At 42.6% G+C, this 18,921-nt stretch overlaps 1 protein-coding gene across 1 annotated transcript; it reads left to right on the plus strand.

Annotated features, from left to right (window-relative positions):
- Positions 1-8,923: 8,923 nt before the first annotated feature.
- Positions 8,924-17,199, plus strand: LMOD2 (leiomodin 2). The gene is given in 4 exon segments (XM_019452611.2): positions 8,924-9,350; positions 14,740-15,741; positions 15,743-16,075; positions 16,838-17,199. Coding segments are annotated over 4 exon segments (1,635 nt in total). The 5' UTR covers positions 8,924-9,077; the 3' UTR covers positions 16,865-17,199.
- The last annotated feature ends 1,722 nt before the right edge of the window (positions 17,200-18,921 follow it).

The following is an 18,921-nucleotide window of genomic DNA, read 5'->3' on the forward strand; positions in this document are numbered from 1 at the left end:
ATATAAAATGTCAAATATACAAAACAAATATATTGAGACAGAAAACAGATCAGTGGTTACCTGGGGTTGGGTGTGGGAACAAAAGTTGACTGAGTGGGATCTCTGTGGGGCACCGGAAATGTTCTAACTTTACAATTTGGTGAATGTGCTGAAAATAATCACTGAACTTCACACTGACAGTGAGTGAATTTTATGGTATATAAATTAATCTGAATAAATTGCTTAAAAAAAACAGGAGGTGTCTGCCTCTCACTGACAGGTGATGCCATGTTTACAGCTTCACTGAGGTAGCTCAGCTAAACAATGGAATCATCTGGCTCCGAGAAAAGCACTTAGTTCTTGTGCTCGGGGCACATGATTTATTAGTTTTGCTCTGCTGATAAGACCATTAAAAGCAGATGACACAGCATTCAAGGGCAGCGCCATGTTCACTGCCTTCACCAGTCTTACTGGCTCTCAACCCAGGCAAACGCAGCCTTTCTGCCAACGTCTGACACTTTCATGCTGGTTGTGATATAGTTTTCCCACTTCTTCTTCTTATTGTTGTTGTTGTTGTTATTGCTATTTATAAAACATACAGAAACGTGCAGATTGGAGAGCTCAAAAAGTGAAGATTTCCTGTGCTATTAAGGGCATGAATTGGCAAAGAATCAGGTTACCAGTGGGTTGGGGCTTTTGTAACATCCTTGAAAACTAGCTCCGATTCTCTGGGGATGGGGGTGGGGGTGCAGTGAAAAGGAAAACAAGGAGGGGGGGGTGGCATTTGGAAATGAGTGCCTGGGGAAAATGAGAGAAGGCAAACATTCAAAAGGCTCCGAATCTCACGAACACAGACTAATCATGGAAGTAAAAGTCAGTGAGGAACTGCGAGTCTGTGTGAAAAGACAGTGCCTTTGATTTTCATGAGAAAATTGCAAAAAAAAAAAAAAAAAGCTCAGTAACCAGATTATTGGGTACCATATTGGGTACACCGAGTTTCTATATTCCTCTACTTTCACACTGAATTTACCTTTCTAGCCCCTTTTCATAGCATGGGGTCAATTTTTTTCTGCCACTTCCCTGCAGGACTTGGAATTTTCTAAAGTGACATCTGTCATGCACCTGAGTGGAGAGCCATCCCAAGGAAAAGATCCACGTATTGGGAGCTGACCTTTCACATTATTCTTCCCGATACTACAGTGAGCAAATCTGTCCAAAATGGTAATATCAACCCTCGAGGTTACAAATATCTAGCTGCTGAAATGAATGGAAGAGTCAGCCCTTCCAGATACCCCAAGCAAATTCCCTTTATTAGAACCTCACACAATACACATCAACTCTGTTCTTGTTGCCCAAGTAGAATTCCATACTCACGATCTGCCGTATAAAACGAAAGACCTGACTGATGAAGTTCAGCTACTCATTCCTCACTTGGGAGGTTTTTTCTGGAAATCTTTTTTTTTTTTTTTTGTCTTTATCATTTTAACATTATCAGTGTGTCTTTCTATTTGCTTGCATAGAACTCATTTTTACATGTTTGAATTAGTTCAACAAATGAAAATCGAACCTACTCTACATAAGGCGAAGCATCAGATGCTCTATTAAAAATTTCTTTCATCCATCTGTCTTTCGTTTCAGTACATTTTGAAATGACAAACGAGTAAATCTCAAAATGAGAAGCAGCTTGGACTTCTGATACATAACTACAATTATCACTTACTAACTGGGTATACTTGAGGAGATTTTTTTAAATCTCTCAGAACCTCAGAACCCATCATCCTTTGTAAAATGAAAGTAATAGTATCTATTTCACCAAGTGTTGCCTTCCACGCAGTAAATGGTAGCTGCTCACAATTAAACGGAGATCGTATTCGTACGCAAGACTGACACATAGTATGCAAAAGCAGTTTGTAAACTACGAATGTTATACGATTACAAGATATTATTTTTATAAATAGCTCTAATAATTTTAAATTTGACTCATGCTCACTACCGTAAGCTGGCATAGCTTGGAGATTTGTTTGGCCACCGGGCTTCAGAGCGAAGACTTGATAAGGGTATTGCCAGCTCTCATCTGGACCCTGGGGCCTGTTTGGTTGTTGTCTGTGCAGAGCCTGACCTTTGCCTGACATTCCCCCCCGGGAGCCATCTGAGACGCTCCCAGCAGACACACAGAGAAGTCGGAAGCTTAACTTCCTAAGGGGTCATTACATTAGTTCTGCAGCCTGATGACAAGCCATCCGTAGGAAATGTTGAAAACCCAATTCCTTCTGTGTAAGTGGGAAATATGTTAGACCTAGCTCAGGAAGCAATCTTGCACCTGTACATTGAAAGAGATTAGATAAGCCTTCAAAAAAAAAAGAGGCAAGGATAGAGGGAGAGTAAAAGTGAGGAACAACTTGGTAACAATTGAAAGACGATTGACATTTGTGAGAATAAGAGAATTTCCAGTTTCCCAGTTCTGCAAATCACGTTATCGCATATGATTTCTGTTTCCTCATCAGCCAATTGAAGACACTTTCAATAAGCAAGGTCTCCACGAAATGAACAAGAATGCCATCATGAGACAGGAACACTTTAGTGGGCAGTTGGGCTTGTTCATTAGTTGGAGGCCATGCTCAGAAGCTTCTGGGCCCCTGTGAGTATTGGGGTTCACAAGAGTAGTGGGGTGTCGATGGTGTGGGGGGTGGGTAGAGAAGCTGGGTTACAAATACACAGCTCTTCTCTGTAAGCAGTTTCGGTAACCTGCTTAAGGTGAGCTCAGAAAAAAGAAGCTCAAATCGCCTAACACCTCGTAGTTTGTCATGATTCTATTATTGCTGTGAATGCAGTCTCACCTTCATAACTAATTGTGTGTTTATAATGGCATATTGTTATTCTTAAAGAGGGCCTCAGCACTGTATAATCTTCAGGCTCTATAAAACTTGGATCCACTCCTGCCTACCATGCAATGTATCTGGTTTTGTTTTGTTTTTAGCCATACTTCTTGAACACCTAATAACTATGCTAAGTCTTGGTGACAGTCTGGGGCAGGCACGGCCCCTGCCCTTGGAGAAAACGCCTGTATGGCAAAGATGTCTTGAAACAAGACATCCCGGGTGGGATGCTGCATGGAATGCAGTTTGTGGGAGCTGGGAGAACTAAGCTGGCCTCGGGCATCGGGAGAAGCCCCTCCCTAAGTGTTACTTAAGATCTGAGCCTGTAGAAGAGAAAAAGGCATTCCAGGCACAGGGAGGAGGGAGGACAACGGCTTGATAATGACGGAGCAAGGGTGGTGAGTTCAGGAGCCCAGTGTGGCTTGGGTGTGAGAGTGGCAAGGAGTGACCCCAGTTGAAAGATGGAGGGGTCAACAAGTCTTGATCCTGGCGGGGGGCTAGAAGGCATGTCAAAGATTCTGTCTCAAGGATAATGAGAGACATTCAAGGATTTTAAGCAGAGAATGACCCAATGAGATTTGTGTTTTTAAAAAGTTACTCTGTTAGGGCTCCTGGCTGGCTCAGTCGGTTGGGTTTGGGCATCTGACTTCAGCTCAGGTCATGATCTCACCGTTCGTGAGTTAGAGCCCCGCACTGGGCTCTCCACTCTCAGTGAGGAGCCCGCTTCAGATCCTCTGTCTCCCTCTCCCTCTGCTCCCTTCCCCTGCTCGCTCTTTCTCTCAAAAATAAATAAACTTTAAAAAAAATTTCTTGAAGTTACTCTGTGAAGAGTACACTTATCTTGATGAGCACTGAGTAACGTATAGAAGTGTTGAATCACTACTGCACACCTGAAACTAATATCACACTCATGTTAAATATACCAGATTTAAAAAACAAAAAAAGTTATTCTGGCTATATTGTGAAAAGGGGGAAAATGTCAGTCTTCCAAGAAAACGAGGACAGCAGCTTAGATTCAAATGGAGATAAGGGGGAATAGTCAAAAATGAAGCAGGAATTCAAGAGCTGTTTGAAATCCAGAAGTCCAGGCCTTGTGATGGAATATGACCGTGTTGGTGAGAGGGAGCCAAAGGTAACACTCAGGCTCCAGCAACGGGATGGACAAGGAAGCCACTTTCAGAAATGTGGAAGGCTGGGTGTGGGGGAGGAGAGGCAGGAAAAGGGAAATCAGGATACTGGTTTGGGGCAGGTTGTGTTTTAGGTGCCAGTGAGACACCTGGATACAGATTTTCTAGGAAGTTCCATGAAACATTCTTGACCTTGAAGTTACAAATTTTAGCTCAGTAAAATAACATGTCATTGGGGTCCTTTCATAGCACTGAAACTACTCATATTAAATCTGTGACTGACAAAGGCCTGTTGTAGAATGAAGCAGAGGACTAGGGGAATCTATTTTATTAAATAGATTCATACAGGGGCGCCTGGATGGCTCAGTAGGTTAAGCGTTTGACTTCGGATCAGGTCATGATCTCACGGTTTCTGAGTTCGAGCCCCTCTTCAGGTTCTGTGCTAACAGCTCAGAGCCGAGAGCCTGCTTCAGATTCAGTGTCTTCCCCTCTCTCTGCCCCTCCCCTCTTGGGCTCTGTCTGTCTGTCTGTCTCTCTCAAAAATAAATAAACATTATAGAAAATAATAAAAGGGCAAACTATAGCTATGGGATACTGTTGAAGACTTCCATTTAACAGTAGAGGATAATAAAGTCCAAATTCCTTGACACGGCCTTTCAAACAGAAAGTATTCAACATCTATATGCGTCTACCATGATGGTGATGGCTGCTGAAAAAAAAAAAAAAAAGAATTGAGGCTGGGCGGCAAGATACCAAGGCATTGTATTGGAAATAGTAGATGAGCCAGGGTCTGTTTCTACCCATCTCTACCTCCTCTCCATCCCTTTATGGGATAATGCATGAGTTTTTGTTTTTATTTTTGCTTTCATACTCCCATGTATTTGCTCAGAGGCTGCTATCTCTGCCTGGAAAGCTCTTTATCAGCTTCTGTGCCTTCTCCAACTCCACCCACGTGGCCGCACTGTTTCTTCATCTGTACCCCACTTCTGTCCTTTTGCTGGCACCATGGATGAGCTGTCCCTGTGCTGTGTTACTGTCAGCTGTCTGCCTCTCTCCCAGGAGTGTGAGCTCCTGAGGGCAGGGACTAGCTCAATTTCTGTTTTTCTGTTCGTAATCCTAGCTTCCAACACAGTACCTGCCCACCCAGCAGGCACTTGGGTAAATGTGTGTTGAATAAACAAACAAATGATAGTATTTTCAGGGGGAAACCAAAAGAGAAAAAAGAATGAAAAAGGAAACTCTGTTTTCACTAAAAAGGAAATTGCCAATATAATGCAAAATCGTGTGTATGCAATTATGAATTGAGAACCATGGAAATAATTCTCCCCGTGATAGATATTTTTTTAACAAAAGATGCTAATTGTCAAAAGGCTTGTAGTATTATTGACTCTAAAAGCAATTCTATTCAAAAACACAATGTAATCAAGCAAAAACCCTGAAATAGAAAATGTTGATGCCTGGAACACATTTGATTTGATCTTTTTCCTCAAAGAGAAAGTTTTGTGGGGTTTTTTTCCCCTCAAGGTTGACAGGGCTGCAAAGCAATCTAAACTATTCATCATACTGTTAAGTCTGGCCAGGGTGAGGTGGCCATGTTTAATTGCTCAACAGAATTTCATCCAATGGATTTAAAGTTTGTGGAGATTACCCAGAGGGGGATCCAGTGAACTAAGATCATCTGTGAGCTGTGATTATTATGGCAATCAGAGTGATTAGTAGCATATACACAAAGATATCTAAGGACCATTGTTCTTAAGGTATTGTCCTTAAGACGCCCTAATTTTTTTTCCAGTGATGCTGTCATAGAGCAACACTCTTCCAGATTCATTTCCAAAGTCATTCATCAGCCATCCAAGATTTGGGAGAAGAAACTCACATGAGACTAAATTTATTCTGGATTGTTCCAGTGAGAAAACAAAAATATATGGGGTGATTTTTTTCAAGAGACCAGTTACAACACAATAGAAAACCATTGTTTTTAATGATTTGAGCTATCCAACAATGAAATGAATTTTTGCTAATGTATAATTTTCACTGAAAGTGTTCAAGCAAACTCTAGGTGACCACTTATGCAGTGATAGAGGACTTATGTATTTCAAAGTCCCTTTGAAAGCCTAGAATCTGATTCCAAGAATATCTCAGTAATTATTTTATAGTCACATCAAATATATATTACAATCTGCATGCATCAAGCCTTTACTTCTCCAGGTGTGTGCTCAAATGTCACCTTATTATAGAGATCTTACCTGCATGCAATATTATCCCCACAACCTTCTCTCTTCCCTGTTACCCTGTTCTATTTCTCTCCATAGAGCTGCCGGATATGGTTTGTATTTATTTGTTTATTTATATTATGTCTGTTTCCTCCAACTAAAGAATGTAAACTCCACAAAGGAAGGGATTTTGTTGGTTTTCTTCACTACTCTAACCCCAGCACCTAAATAGGAATCTGGCATAAAGTGTGTGTTTAATCAACTGTCAAATAAAAATAATATTAAAATGTTACAGAAAAATTCAACAAGGGAGGGGGGTGGACGGGAGAAAGAGGAAAAACACAATTCCACTATTTTTTTTGTACATAATTACATACCCCTTGTATTTTCTTCTCATCTCTTTGCTTTCAAAAAACACCTAGGTTTTTATACAGCTAAAGTCATTATTTTACCTAACATGTGTTATACAGCTGAATAACTCTCATCTCATTCACCAAATCTGGCTATTGTGATTTGATGTCATTTCCAAAAATCAAACCCATTTTCACATAAAAAAAAGTGTGTGACCAGTGAGGTTACACAAAAGGTATATGCTACAGCCCATAAAAAACCAACGAACTCACCATTTCTAATTTCATAATCATCACTCTCATCAGTATCATTGAAGAGTCATAGTTATTTTTGGAGGCAGAATACCATCATGAGTGAGTTAAGATCATATTAGCCAAAACATTCTTGCAAAAAAAAAAAAAAAAAGTTGGAGAACTTACAACGGGCACTACAAGTCCATAGCAATTAAGACAAGGCGGTATCTCATAAAAATAGACATATAGATCCATAGAACAGAACTGACTCTCCAAGAAACTAATCCTTACATTTATGGCCAATAAATTTTCCACAAAGGCACCAATGCAATTCAATAGGGGAAAGTATAGTCTTTTCCAAAAAAGTTGCTAAGCCAATCAGATATCTGTATGCAAAAAGATGAATTTAGACCCTCACCTTATACATATGCAAATATAAGTTGAAATGAGTAACAGCCCTAAATGTAAACACCTAAAACTATAGAACACTCAGAAAGAAAACATAAGAATGAGAATCTCTGATCTGGGATTAAGAACCATTTCTTAGATAACTCCAAGAATTCAAGCAGTAGACTCTTCAAAAGACACCAGTGTGGAAGAAAATATCTGCAAACCATACACTTGCTGAAGTCCTGAATATGTTATAGAACTCTTACAGACCAATAGTAACAAGGCGACCCAACTTAGAATGACTGTAAGATTTGTCCCAAAGAATACTTTATCGAGGTAAAAATAAACGCATGTAATGATGCTCAACATTACTAGTAATAAGAAGAACGAAAATTAAAACTTCAGTGAGACCTACTTAATACCCACTGAAATGGCTATAATCAGAAAGATGGGCAGGAACGAATTAGGAGGCAGAGAGACTGGAACTCACATCATGGCTGATGGGAACGTAACTGGAGGCAGCCATTTTGGAAAATAACTCTGCATTTTCTTGAAAAGTTAAATGTAAATATGCCATATAAGTCAGCAATTCTACTGCTACTATATACCCAAGAAAAATTAAAACATATGACTGCACAAAGACTTGCACATACATGTTCACAGCATTATTTACAACAGCCTAAACCTGGAAGTAACCCAAATACTCACCAATTGCAGAACGTAATAAACAAAGTATGGCATATTATGCATGTATTAATAAGTGTATATTTCTATGCATACACATTTTAACGGCTCTTTATATATCTGTCTGCTAAAATGATATATTGATGAACTCCTATAAAGTATGTATATATTTTTTCACACTCATAAGAATATGGACAAATATATAGATATAATTTCATGTTAGCATCCCTTCAGCTTTCAGCCCACACACCAATCTGGGTTCAAATTCTAGTTTCACCACTTTTTTAGCTCTGTGGCTGTGGGCTAGTTACTCAACCTCTCTGTGGCTGTACTGGTAAAATATGGATGACAAAATACACCTGACAGGACTGTGGGGTTAAATGAGATAAAAATATATAAAGTGCTTAGCACTAATAAACTATACCCAGCATTGTTATTTGTCTTTTTGGAGTTTTATTTGCAGATCTAGTTATGTACTAATACTTCTGAGTGAAGAGAAAGAAGCCATTTTGTGCAGTAGAGAAAGCCACTTCTGTACTTCCAGCTTCCAAGTTTTCACTTAATCTCTCAGAGCCTCAGTTGCCAAAATCTGTAAAGGAGGATAATCATCTCACGGGACTTGTTATGCTTAGTGGCTTGTAAACTGCAAAAACACAATGAAAGTTTAAGCCTCTATGTTATTATAGCCTTCTGTTACCATCAACGCCACCCACAATATGATTTTAGAAGAACCTGAATAACTGCTTATAGAGTGATGTGTAGTCATTTCTCAACCTCTGAGATTGTAATCAAAGAATCTTTTCATGGCCATGGTGGTGGGAGCAAGTCATTGTCAAAATAAATTTCATTCTCCTGTTGTTTGAATACAAAGTGAGGACTGTGTTACTCCCTATCTGCAACACTCCCTGCCTGTCCTCATGAGCTATCAGGCTCAGCTAAATATGTCCCTGGCCAGTATGTTAATAATCCCCGCTGGTTCTGAGACCTCCGTCCACCACCGATGTGACATTCTTTGTGTTCAAATGTCTAGCTGACGTCTGCTGCTTAAAACAGCCCATGCTTTCACCCCCTCTCTGCATTGTCACGGCCCTGTATCACCGCTCTTAAAAGGCCACTCTGAGCTCCAGTTGCTGACCAGCCTGCCTACTTGCCTCCCTGCCTGCTGCCGGCTGCCTTGAATGCCTGGTTCTCCAAGCTCCTTGTGGGTCTGACAAAGCAGGGACCATGTCTACCTTTGGCTACAGGAGAGGACTTAGCAAATATGAATCCATCGATGAGGATGAACTTCTCGCTTCCCTGTCAGCTGAGGAGCTGAAGGAGCTAGAGAGGGAGTTGGAAGACATTGAACCTGATCACAGCCTTCCCGTGGGGCTAAGGCAAAAGAGTCTGACCGAGAAAACCCCCACGGGGACATTCAGCAGAGAGGCACTGATGGCCTATTGGGAAAAGGAGTCCCAAAAACTCTTGGAGAAGGAGAGGCTGGGGGAGTGTGGAAAGGTAGGCTCTCGGGTTTTTTCCTTAGCTACTCCTACCCCCGACCCCCACCCCCAACCCGGGAACCTGTTTTCTCTAACTTTTTAGTCCTCTTCACTTTTCTTTCCTCATAACCCATTTGCACCTGCTACTGAACAATTCCTCAGGCCACCCAGGGGAACATAATATGTAAAATTATTAGCTGGGATCCTTCGATTGACTTTTAGTCAATCAAGATGGCATTTTCAAGAGGAAAATAATTCACAAGCAAGGCATGGGTTTAGATATATTGCCAAACATAAGTCTAATTTCAGTTACAAGTTGCTGATGTGGCATAGTGTGTGTGACATTACATATATATTGCAGTTAGGTAGATTTACTTCCTTCTATAAAGACAGAAGTGGGTACTCTGGTTGCTTTGACTGTAATGGTGACTACAGTAAAAATGATTCTTTTTTTTTTTTTTTTTTCCAACACCGAAAAGTGAGCAGCGGTGGGAAATACGCAGGACTGAGAGCCAGGGGGCCTTATTTCGAGTCGCTGTGCTGTCCCTAAGTTGTTAGACCTTGAACAGATAGTCCATCTCTGCAGGCTTCTCTTTCCCACCTGTCCATTGAGGGAGTTGAATCTAGGGTTTCTTTTGTAAATCAAGAACCCCTTTGAGATTTTGATAAGTTACAAAACTTCTCCTGCAGATACTGTCCGTGTCTTGTGCATACACACACAACCTTTTACATGGCATTTCAAAATGACGACCTACATCCTGAAACCCACCTGGGGACCCAAGTTAAACATGCCTGAGTAGATAACCTCTAAGATTCCTTCCTGCTTTATAATGGTGATCCTGAGACCGGAAAATGTGCTTATATTAGAGCTCGGGTCTTTTAAGCTCTTGTGTTCTGCCCAGTAAACAGTTACTTCGGATTTGCCTTACAGATCGTTAAGAGAGGAAAGTTCAAAAGACTATGCTCTGGGAAAATAGCAATTTGAATACAGTATAATAAACTCCTGAACCTGTGCAATAACACAGGTCAGGAGCAACAGTTTAAAACCTGTGGGCTACACTAGAATCATCTAAAATCAAAATGGCCTGAATCCAATGGCAAAGACTTCCACAATACTAATCTAGGCACTGTTAGATGATCTTGATGATAGGGTGTGTGGGCCACATTTGTAGCAAGATATGTGTGAGCCTTGTTCATGTCAATCATTGCGGGAAGGGCCACTGGGATCAAGCCAGGGTCTGCCAAGGCCACGGTGTCTGCCTGCACTGAGGGGTGGAAGGGGAAAGTGAAGCCAGGATTGGGCTGGTCAGTTTCTCCACAACTATGATTTTCAGAGGTCCTTTTCCCCTCCTCATGTGGGATTATGTGTCAAAAATCTGATAAAATATATAAAATATAACATTTTGATTATAGTTCTTAAAGAATTTCCTTGATAAAAAGATGAAAATTGCCACAGAATATCCAGGACAGATAGCTATCACAGCAGTAACCCAACAAAGGCATTTTCATGTCAGAATGTCTTTATATCTGTAGGAATCAAAGGGCAAAGACTGTTGTCCGTTATGATGGAACCCGTCCTGATCCTGCCAAAGGTTTTGCTGATCCCTGCCAGGGGCTTATCAGCTCAATTAGAGAGGCTGTGTGTTGATGAACTTCGATTCCCTTCCGGGTAGTTAACTTTTCTGCCACTGCACTTTCCCAGCCGGCCAGCTGTCTCTGTAGTCACAAGGGGGGGCTGAGCAGAAGCCTCGGAGCCTATAAATCCATTCCCACACAGGACAAAGTTCAAGGCAGCTGGCAGGTGGGTAGGGGAGGGAGTGGCCGGCCGTGTAAGTGAAGAACAGTGCAATATGGACCACAAGAAGGAGATGGGGGTCTTGGTTATCAGGCCATTGGCTTTGAAAGGCTTATGAAAACCATGTTCAACTCCTATTGAATGACAGCCTCTGTCCACTTGGGTTCACACAAACTTAGGCTGCATTAATCTCCAAGGGGCCTTGGAGGCCAGAGGGTCTAGCCCCCCCCTTATTTGAGTATCTGCTGGGTCTCAGGCATAGGTGCCAATAAATTCACTCATATTATTTAGTTGAATTCTTACTCTTGCACATGAGAATTGAGACTAGGAGAGGTTAAGAAATTCAGTTGAAGTTAACAGTTTATTAGGAGAGCTGACATTCAGACTGAGGTCTGCTGATGCCAAGACCACGATTCTCAAATTGTGAGTACCCAACCCATCGGCATTACCCGGGAATTTCTTAGAACTGCTCATTCTAGGGCTCCCCCAGATCTCCTGGGAGTGGGGCCCAGCATTTTGTGGTCTCACAAGCCCCTTAGGTGATTATGGCACACACCACAGTTGAGGACCGCTCAACTGTACTGAGACCTCTCAGAGGTTTACTGATTTGACTACAGTCAGCCAGCTCTTTAGGGGTAGACCCAGAACCAGAACCGAAAACCAAGCCTCTTGCCTCTTGTTCACGTAAAGATGCCAGGGAGGTGATCAGGAGACATGGTTGGCCACTACCTTCTTTTTGCCTTATTTATTCCCCGAGAGTGCCAACATTCATGTTCTCTCTACTAGCCCTCATGCCTCACCCCATCCCCACCTTCCCACCCCCCATTCTCACAAGGATCAAGGTTAACTCCAGAGCACTGGCAGATAGCAGACCTGGAACAGTGCAGTCAGTCCAAAAGCCAGATAACATAGGAAGTAGGCAAAGATTATTTTTCATATCCTCTTAACTCCGTCTCCAGACACTTTTCTCCCTTCTGGTGTCTTTCTTTTAGGTGTCCCCCACCTAGGGTGGCTGGCTAACCATCTCAGATTGTCTGGGACTATCTAGATTTAAGAACTGAAAATCCTGCATCCTGGGAAACCTCTCAGTTCCAGATGACTGGGGACAGTCACCCACTGAGCACTGGACCTATCCTGTCAGCGGCTGGTAGCCAATGTCAATTTAGATCCGTTCAGCCAACAGATATTTATTGAACTCCTACTATATGCTAAACACTGCACTAGGTAAACAAAACAGACAGGATCCCTGTCCTTACCCAGTTAACAGTCTTTTGGGAAAAATGACAAACAAGTAATTAAAACAGGTACTTGGGGTGCCTCAGTGGCTCAGTCAGTTAAACTTCCGACTCTTGACTTTGGCTCAGGTCATGATCTCACGGTTCATAAGCTGACGGCAGGGAACCTACTTGGGATTCTCTCTCTCTCTCTCTCTCTCTCTCTCTCCTTCTCTCTCTGCCCCTTCCCCGCTCCGCTCTGTCTCTCTAAATAAGAAATAAATTAATTAATTAATAAGTAAGTAAGTAAGTACTTCACTGGGGGAATTACAATGCCCTATATGGCAAGGATAATATGAGGGGATAATATGAGGAAGTGTCAAAGAAGGCTTTCTGGAAAAAGTGTCATTTAGATGTTACATTAAGACTCATTGCTGGATAACAGTTTCAGATATTGTCTCTCAGACACATTTTTGCTTGTTTGTTTTTATTTATTTATTTTTGAGACAGCACAAGCAGGGGAGGGGCAGAGAGAGGAGGACAGAGGATCTAAAGCTGGCTTTGCACCGACAGCACTGAGCCCGCCGCCAGGCTCGAACACAGGAACTGTGAGGTCATGCCTGAGTGGAAGTCGGACACTCCACCAACTGAGCCACCCAGGTGCCCCTCTCAGATACATCTTGAGGGGAAAACATCTCTTGCAGATAAGAGCCTGAAGGTCTTCCGGGGAATAGGGGATAACATGTAAGGCTGGCATGAAGGGCAGTTTACCTTAGATTTTGAGAAGGCCCCTTTCCTCCAAATACCGAAACAGCTAAAACTTCACACAAACACACACACACACACACACACACACGCACGCACGTAGTATTTCCCATCCTCCTGCTCCTGAAGAAGTAAGTAAATAAAGACCGGATAACTATCCCAGGAGTGGCTGACCCCTTCCCCAGGCCATCGCTTGGTGGCTGCCACTCCAAACAAGTGGATAACTGGAGGCTATTTTGTGGTAGCAACTGGGCAAACAAACCTGGAGACGTGCACAGTGTTTTCCAAAGCTCATTCCACATGCCTCAGGCGGCAGGAGCCCTGGGGGGAAAGGGAGGGCTTGGGGCCTTAGAGGAGATAAAAGAAAGGGCTAAAAAGATAGCATTAGGGGAAATCAGACTCTGTTAGCAATTTCCAGAATTTTTTATTTTTTTTTAATCAGAAAAGATAGCAAGAAAAAGAGAAAGAAGGGGTCATTCAGGCTTCTTAGTACAAAGTCTTGTAAGCAGGAAAGACAAAGATAGCATTGAGACTGTGTTTGCCTGAAAGTCTTTCATAATTGATACACGGTAAATAATTTAAGACCATGAGGCCGGGGCAATGGCTTGCTTCAAGATTTTCTACTGTTCTCTGCTGTTTCACGTGATGGTTGGAATCCAGTTAGGGCCAGGGGCCATTATCTTTCCCACCTGTTGTCTTCCGCAGTCCATCTCATTTAACCCTGCTTCAGCATGAGATTTCAAGTTGATTTGCTGCAAAGGGTGACCTGAATGTTTTTCTGCATCGAGCTAGGTTTTGACCTGCAGCTAAGAACAGCAGCCCTGCCCCCTCGGCTTCTCTTCCCCACAGCAGCAACAGGGACAGCGGCCACTCTCAGGTGGTGCGGGGCCTCTGAGACCCTGTGCCAGGCCCTACCCCAGAGGTAGGTTCTCGCTGGAGAAGCAAAGGATGCCGCTGCCTCTGGCTTCACTGAGACAAGCCGGGGCACAGAGCACTCCGTGGCTGTCGCAGCTGCTACTGGAGGCAAATCGGGGGAAGAATTTTTGAGCGTTCAGAAAGGGAATCCATTAACATGTGTATTTTCGTTGTCATTTGTTTCTTCGGGATGGAGAAATGAGGAAGGGCAGAGGAGTGATTCCAGAAGGGAGGGTTGAATTTGCTAAATTCTAAGTAAACAAGGAGTCACATAGTTCAGAGCAAGTTGTTAAAGAGAATGAGAAATGGATCAAGGGTTTTCCAAAGCTGAAGTTCTGACTCATTTATTCAAATTGACAAAATGATAGTAAATTTTAATACAGTGTGTTGAATTCTAGATATTTATGCTGCAGAAAACAAATGAAGTGTTTGTTTATAAAAGCTCTTGAAAGATATGCAATGAAAGGTTAACCCTGATCACCCCAACTAGAGAGGTCAGAAGCAAGAGAGTGGTCTTTTTTCCTTACATGCTTTTGTATTACTTGCCGTGTGTTATTTCCGTTTTTTATTTACTGAGATATAATTGACATATAACATTGTTTTGCTTTTAGATGTACAAATAGTGGTTTGATCTATTGCAAAACCATGTGTTACTTTTGTAAATTTTTTAAAAATGTGCTGACAAATGACCAATTTACTGATGCTACTGTGCTCTTCAGGTTGCAGAAGAAGACAAAGAAGAGAGTGAGGAAGAGCTTGTTTTCACTGGAACTAACAGTGAGATTTCTGAGGAGGTGTATACAGAAGAGGAGGAGGAGGAGGAAGAGGAGGAGGAGGAAGAGGAGGAAGAGGAAGGAACAGCTGAGAAGGAGAAAGGTATTAATGGAACTATAAATTATGACAGCACCGATTCTGATAACTCTAAGCCAAAGACATTTAAAAGTCAAATCGAAAACATAAATTTGACCAATGGCCACAGTGGAAGGAACACAGAGTCGCCAGCTGCCATTCACCCTTGCGGAAATCCTACCGTGATTGAGGATGCCTTGGAAAAGATAAGGAACGACGACCCTGACACCACAGAGGTCAACTTGAACAACATCGAGAACATCACGTCGCAGACCCTCGCCCGCTTCGCCGAGGCACTCAAGGGCAACACGGTGGTGAAGACCTTCAGTCTGGCCAACACACGCGCGGACGACAGCGCGGCCATGGCCATTGCGGAAATGCTCAAAGTCAACCGGTACATCACCAACGTCAACGTGGAGTCCAACTTTATCACGGGCAAGGGGATCCTGGCCATAATGCGGGCTCTGCAGCACAACACGGTGCTCACGGAGCTCCGCTTCCACAACCAGAGGCACATCATGGGCAGCCAGGTGGAGATGGAGATCGTCAAGCTGCTCAGGGAGAACACCACGCTGCTGAGACTGGGTTACCATTTTGAGCTCCCAGGACCAAGAATGAGCATGACGAGCCTCTTAACGAGAAATATGGATAAACAGAGGCAGAAGCGGATGCAGGAACAAAAACAGCAAGAGGGCTGTGATGGAGGAGCCAATCTTAGGACCAAAGTCTGGCAGAGAGGAACACCTGGCTCTTCCCCTCAGGCATCTCCCAGGCACTCTCCCTGGTCATCCCCCAAACTCCCCAAGAAAGTCCAAACTGTGAGGAGGAGCCGCCCTCCATCTCCTGTGGTCCCACCCCCTCCTCCTCCCCCACCCCCCCCCTCCTCCTCCTCCCCAAAAGCTGCCACCTCCTCCCCCACCCCCTCCTCCTCCACTCCCAGAGAAAAAACTCATCACTCGAAACATTGCAGAAGTCATCAAACAACAGGAGAGTGCCCAGCGGGCATTACAAAATGGACGGAAGAAGAAAAAAGGGAAAAAGGTTAAGAAACAGCCAAACAATATCCTAAAGGAAATTAAAAATTCCCTGAGGTCAGTGCAAGAGAAGAAAGTGGAAGACACTTCCCGACCTTCTACCCCACTGAGATCAGCTCATGAGAATCTCATGGAAGCTATTCGGGGAAGCAGCATAAAACAGCTAAGGCGGGTAAGTAACCCAAGAGCAGATTTGGGGCACGGATGTGGTAAGTGAGGGAGCCCCTATGACACGATGGTACCAAAGTCACCTCTCAACATATTTATTAATGTTTAAAATATTGCAGCATGCAAGAGCAAGCATCCACATTCGGAATTCCAGGAGCAGGTGACCAGTGGGCACATTTCCACTGGAGAATGAGCCTGGGCCACCTTCTTAGCATCTTGGTTCCAGAAGGGCCAGGCCTATTTTAAGGCACACCAATATATAAAAATCCTGATTTCCTTAATAAGAAAGTCAGGGAATATAATCTATATTCCAAAAAAGATTATCACTTGTCAAAATTTTTACCACAAAGTTTCAGGTGATTTAAAACCTCATTTACAATATAGAGGCACCTGGGTGGCTCTGTAGGTTGAGCATCTGACTCTTGATTCCGGCTCAGGTCATGATCTCACGGTTTGTGGCATCAAGCTCCACGTCGGACTCTGTGCTGACAACTCGGAGCCTGCTTGGGATTCTCTCTCTGCCCCTCCCCAACTCGCGCGCATGAGCCCTCTCTCTCAAAATAAATAAACTTTAAAAAATAATAAAAATACAAATAAACCTTAAAAATAAAACCTAATGTATCATATAAAATTTGAATATCACACAGCAATAATCAATCTATATCTGAGGTAGTTTCAGAGAACACTGCTCGAGACGTGCCCTACAGATAGTTTTCGTTTTATCATTTGTGTTGTTTTATTGAAAGAGAATTCCCCATTCTTCTAGGTGGAAGTTCCAGAAGCTCTGCGATAAAAACATGATCTTGAGAAGAGGATGCAGAATCATTCAGCGGTATTAAATCGAATGCATTGTGACCTGTTTCTAAAGTACCTTCTTCAGTTTGAAATGTTTCCTGACTTTAAAAATAGCCTCACCCATTAATTCCAAAAAGAATTTTAAGAAACAATCAGCATGTTTCTTCTGTAAATATGAAAATAAACTACTTTTTTATGTTATGAGATTTGTATTGGCAAGAAGCAGTTTATTTAAAGATGCTCTTACATCCCTGGATGTGTTGGTAACTCCGAGCTGTTGTGAGTTAATGAAATGTGCTGTTATTTTTGTAATCCCAATAAATTTGGATTGAAGTTTTTGGGTTTTTTTAAAACAAACTAATTTTTGTGTGTTTGAGTTGATGCATATGTGAGGTGTGTATGTAACATTGCTAAATATTAAAAATATGACATTCTTACCCAAAAAGGGCTTGGGTCCTTAGCATTTTCCTTTCTTTGTTTTTTCACATCCAAGAAAATTCGATCAGAGCTCTTTCTAAAATGTCCGAAATCAAAAATTTTCTTCAAAGTCTTCTTGGTAGTGAGATAAAAGCTGTAGGAAACTTCCTGAAGTGGCCATCATCATCCTGGACGCACTGATGTTAGACCCATTCCCAAAAGGCTGATAGGTACCCAGGAGTCAATTCAATTATTTACAATTAAAGTCAACTATTTCCGGAGGAAAGAAAAAAAGTGAAGGAAAGCTTCTTGATAGAGGAAATCGTGTTAGGGGAATTCCTGGAAAATAAGCCCTGAATGCAGAGTTATCTTGTAGCCGACACTGAAGATTCACCTCTCAAAACTCCCTTTGAACTTTCCTTAGATGAGCCTTAGTCCAGTGGACCTCAGCCTTTGTGTGCCCTCCACAAACGGTGACGTTGACGTCCTCGACACACATCCGGGGACAAGGGCACATGTATTTCTAATCCCCAAATATCACCTCCCCGTCACTCAAGGAAGACCTGAAATCAAATTAGAGAAAGACATATCCGAGATTTCCTTCATCTGGCTCCAGTGCTCCACTCCAACCTACGAAAGCTATAAATCTCTTCTAAAGTCCTTTGTCTTAACTATGATTAGCAGTGTTTCCTTTGTGTCCTACAGAGTCTAACAGTGGTCCTGGCAAAACTCTCCGGGCCACTCATTCAATAATTGTTTGCTCTACATACAAAGCTTTGGATTATCTTCAATCAAGCGGATTTTGTTTCACTAGAATATTTCTCCAATAGTTCTTGGGTCTGTTTCTTTTAGTCTGTTTCTATTGTTCTGCCGTTGTCTTACTCAGAGAGAACGGCCTATATAACCTCTGAAGGTGGGTGCCAGCGACCTCCGAGCTAGCTGGCTCCACGTGGGGAGCGGCTGACATCTTCTGAACTATCTACATTGTCTCATGAATATATTTCACGAAAACGTCAAAAGGGGCTGTCCCCATTTTAGAGATGAGGAAACCATTCCGGGAGGCAGCGGGCTCAAAGAAGTCAAGTTTGCATGTGACCATGCGTATCTCTGACTGTACAGCCTGGTCCCTTTGTACGTGACATCACCTCCCTGCTTCTCTCCAGACTCAAACCTCCTAAAGGGTCCCTGTTCTCACAACAGTGGTAGAGATTTCAGTTTCTACTTTCAGTGACTTCACTGTTTTTATTAGTGTTCACAATCATGCCCATTATTAATATGCAAACAAACAGAAAGCTAAAACGCAGGTTCTTAAAAGACGTGTGTCTGTGTGCGTGCGCACGTACATGTGTGTTTATTTAGAACAGAAAGCCAAGGCCAAACCTCTTTTCCCATCCCCTTTGTATGTGCATGAGAACAGGGCTCCTCTAAATTGGAAATACTTCCGACTTCATCATGATGAGGTCAAGGGGCAAACGGTTGCTGATAAATCAGGGTTGATAAAACCACACATGAATCCCAGAAAGCCGGTGTGGAGAAATTCTCTGGAGTGAGGAGAAGAGGTTAGTGATCTGGGCAGCCGAGAGCCATATGGCTGGGGACACGGGCCAGGCCTTCTCACCAGAAGTGAGTGATTGGCAA

This window comes from Panthera pardus, unplaced genomic scaffold, assembly GCF_024362965.1.
Source record: "Panthera pardus isolate Hobbes unplaced genomic scaffold, ASM2436296v1 HiC_scaffold_8, whole genome shotgun sequence".
NCBI lineage: Eukaryota > Metazoa > Chordata > Mammalia > Carnivora > Felidae > Panthera > Panthera pardus.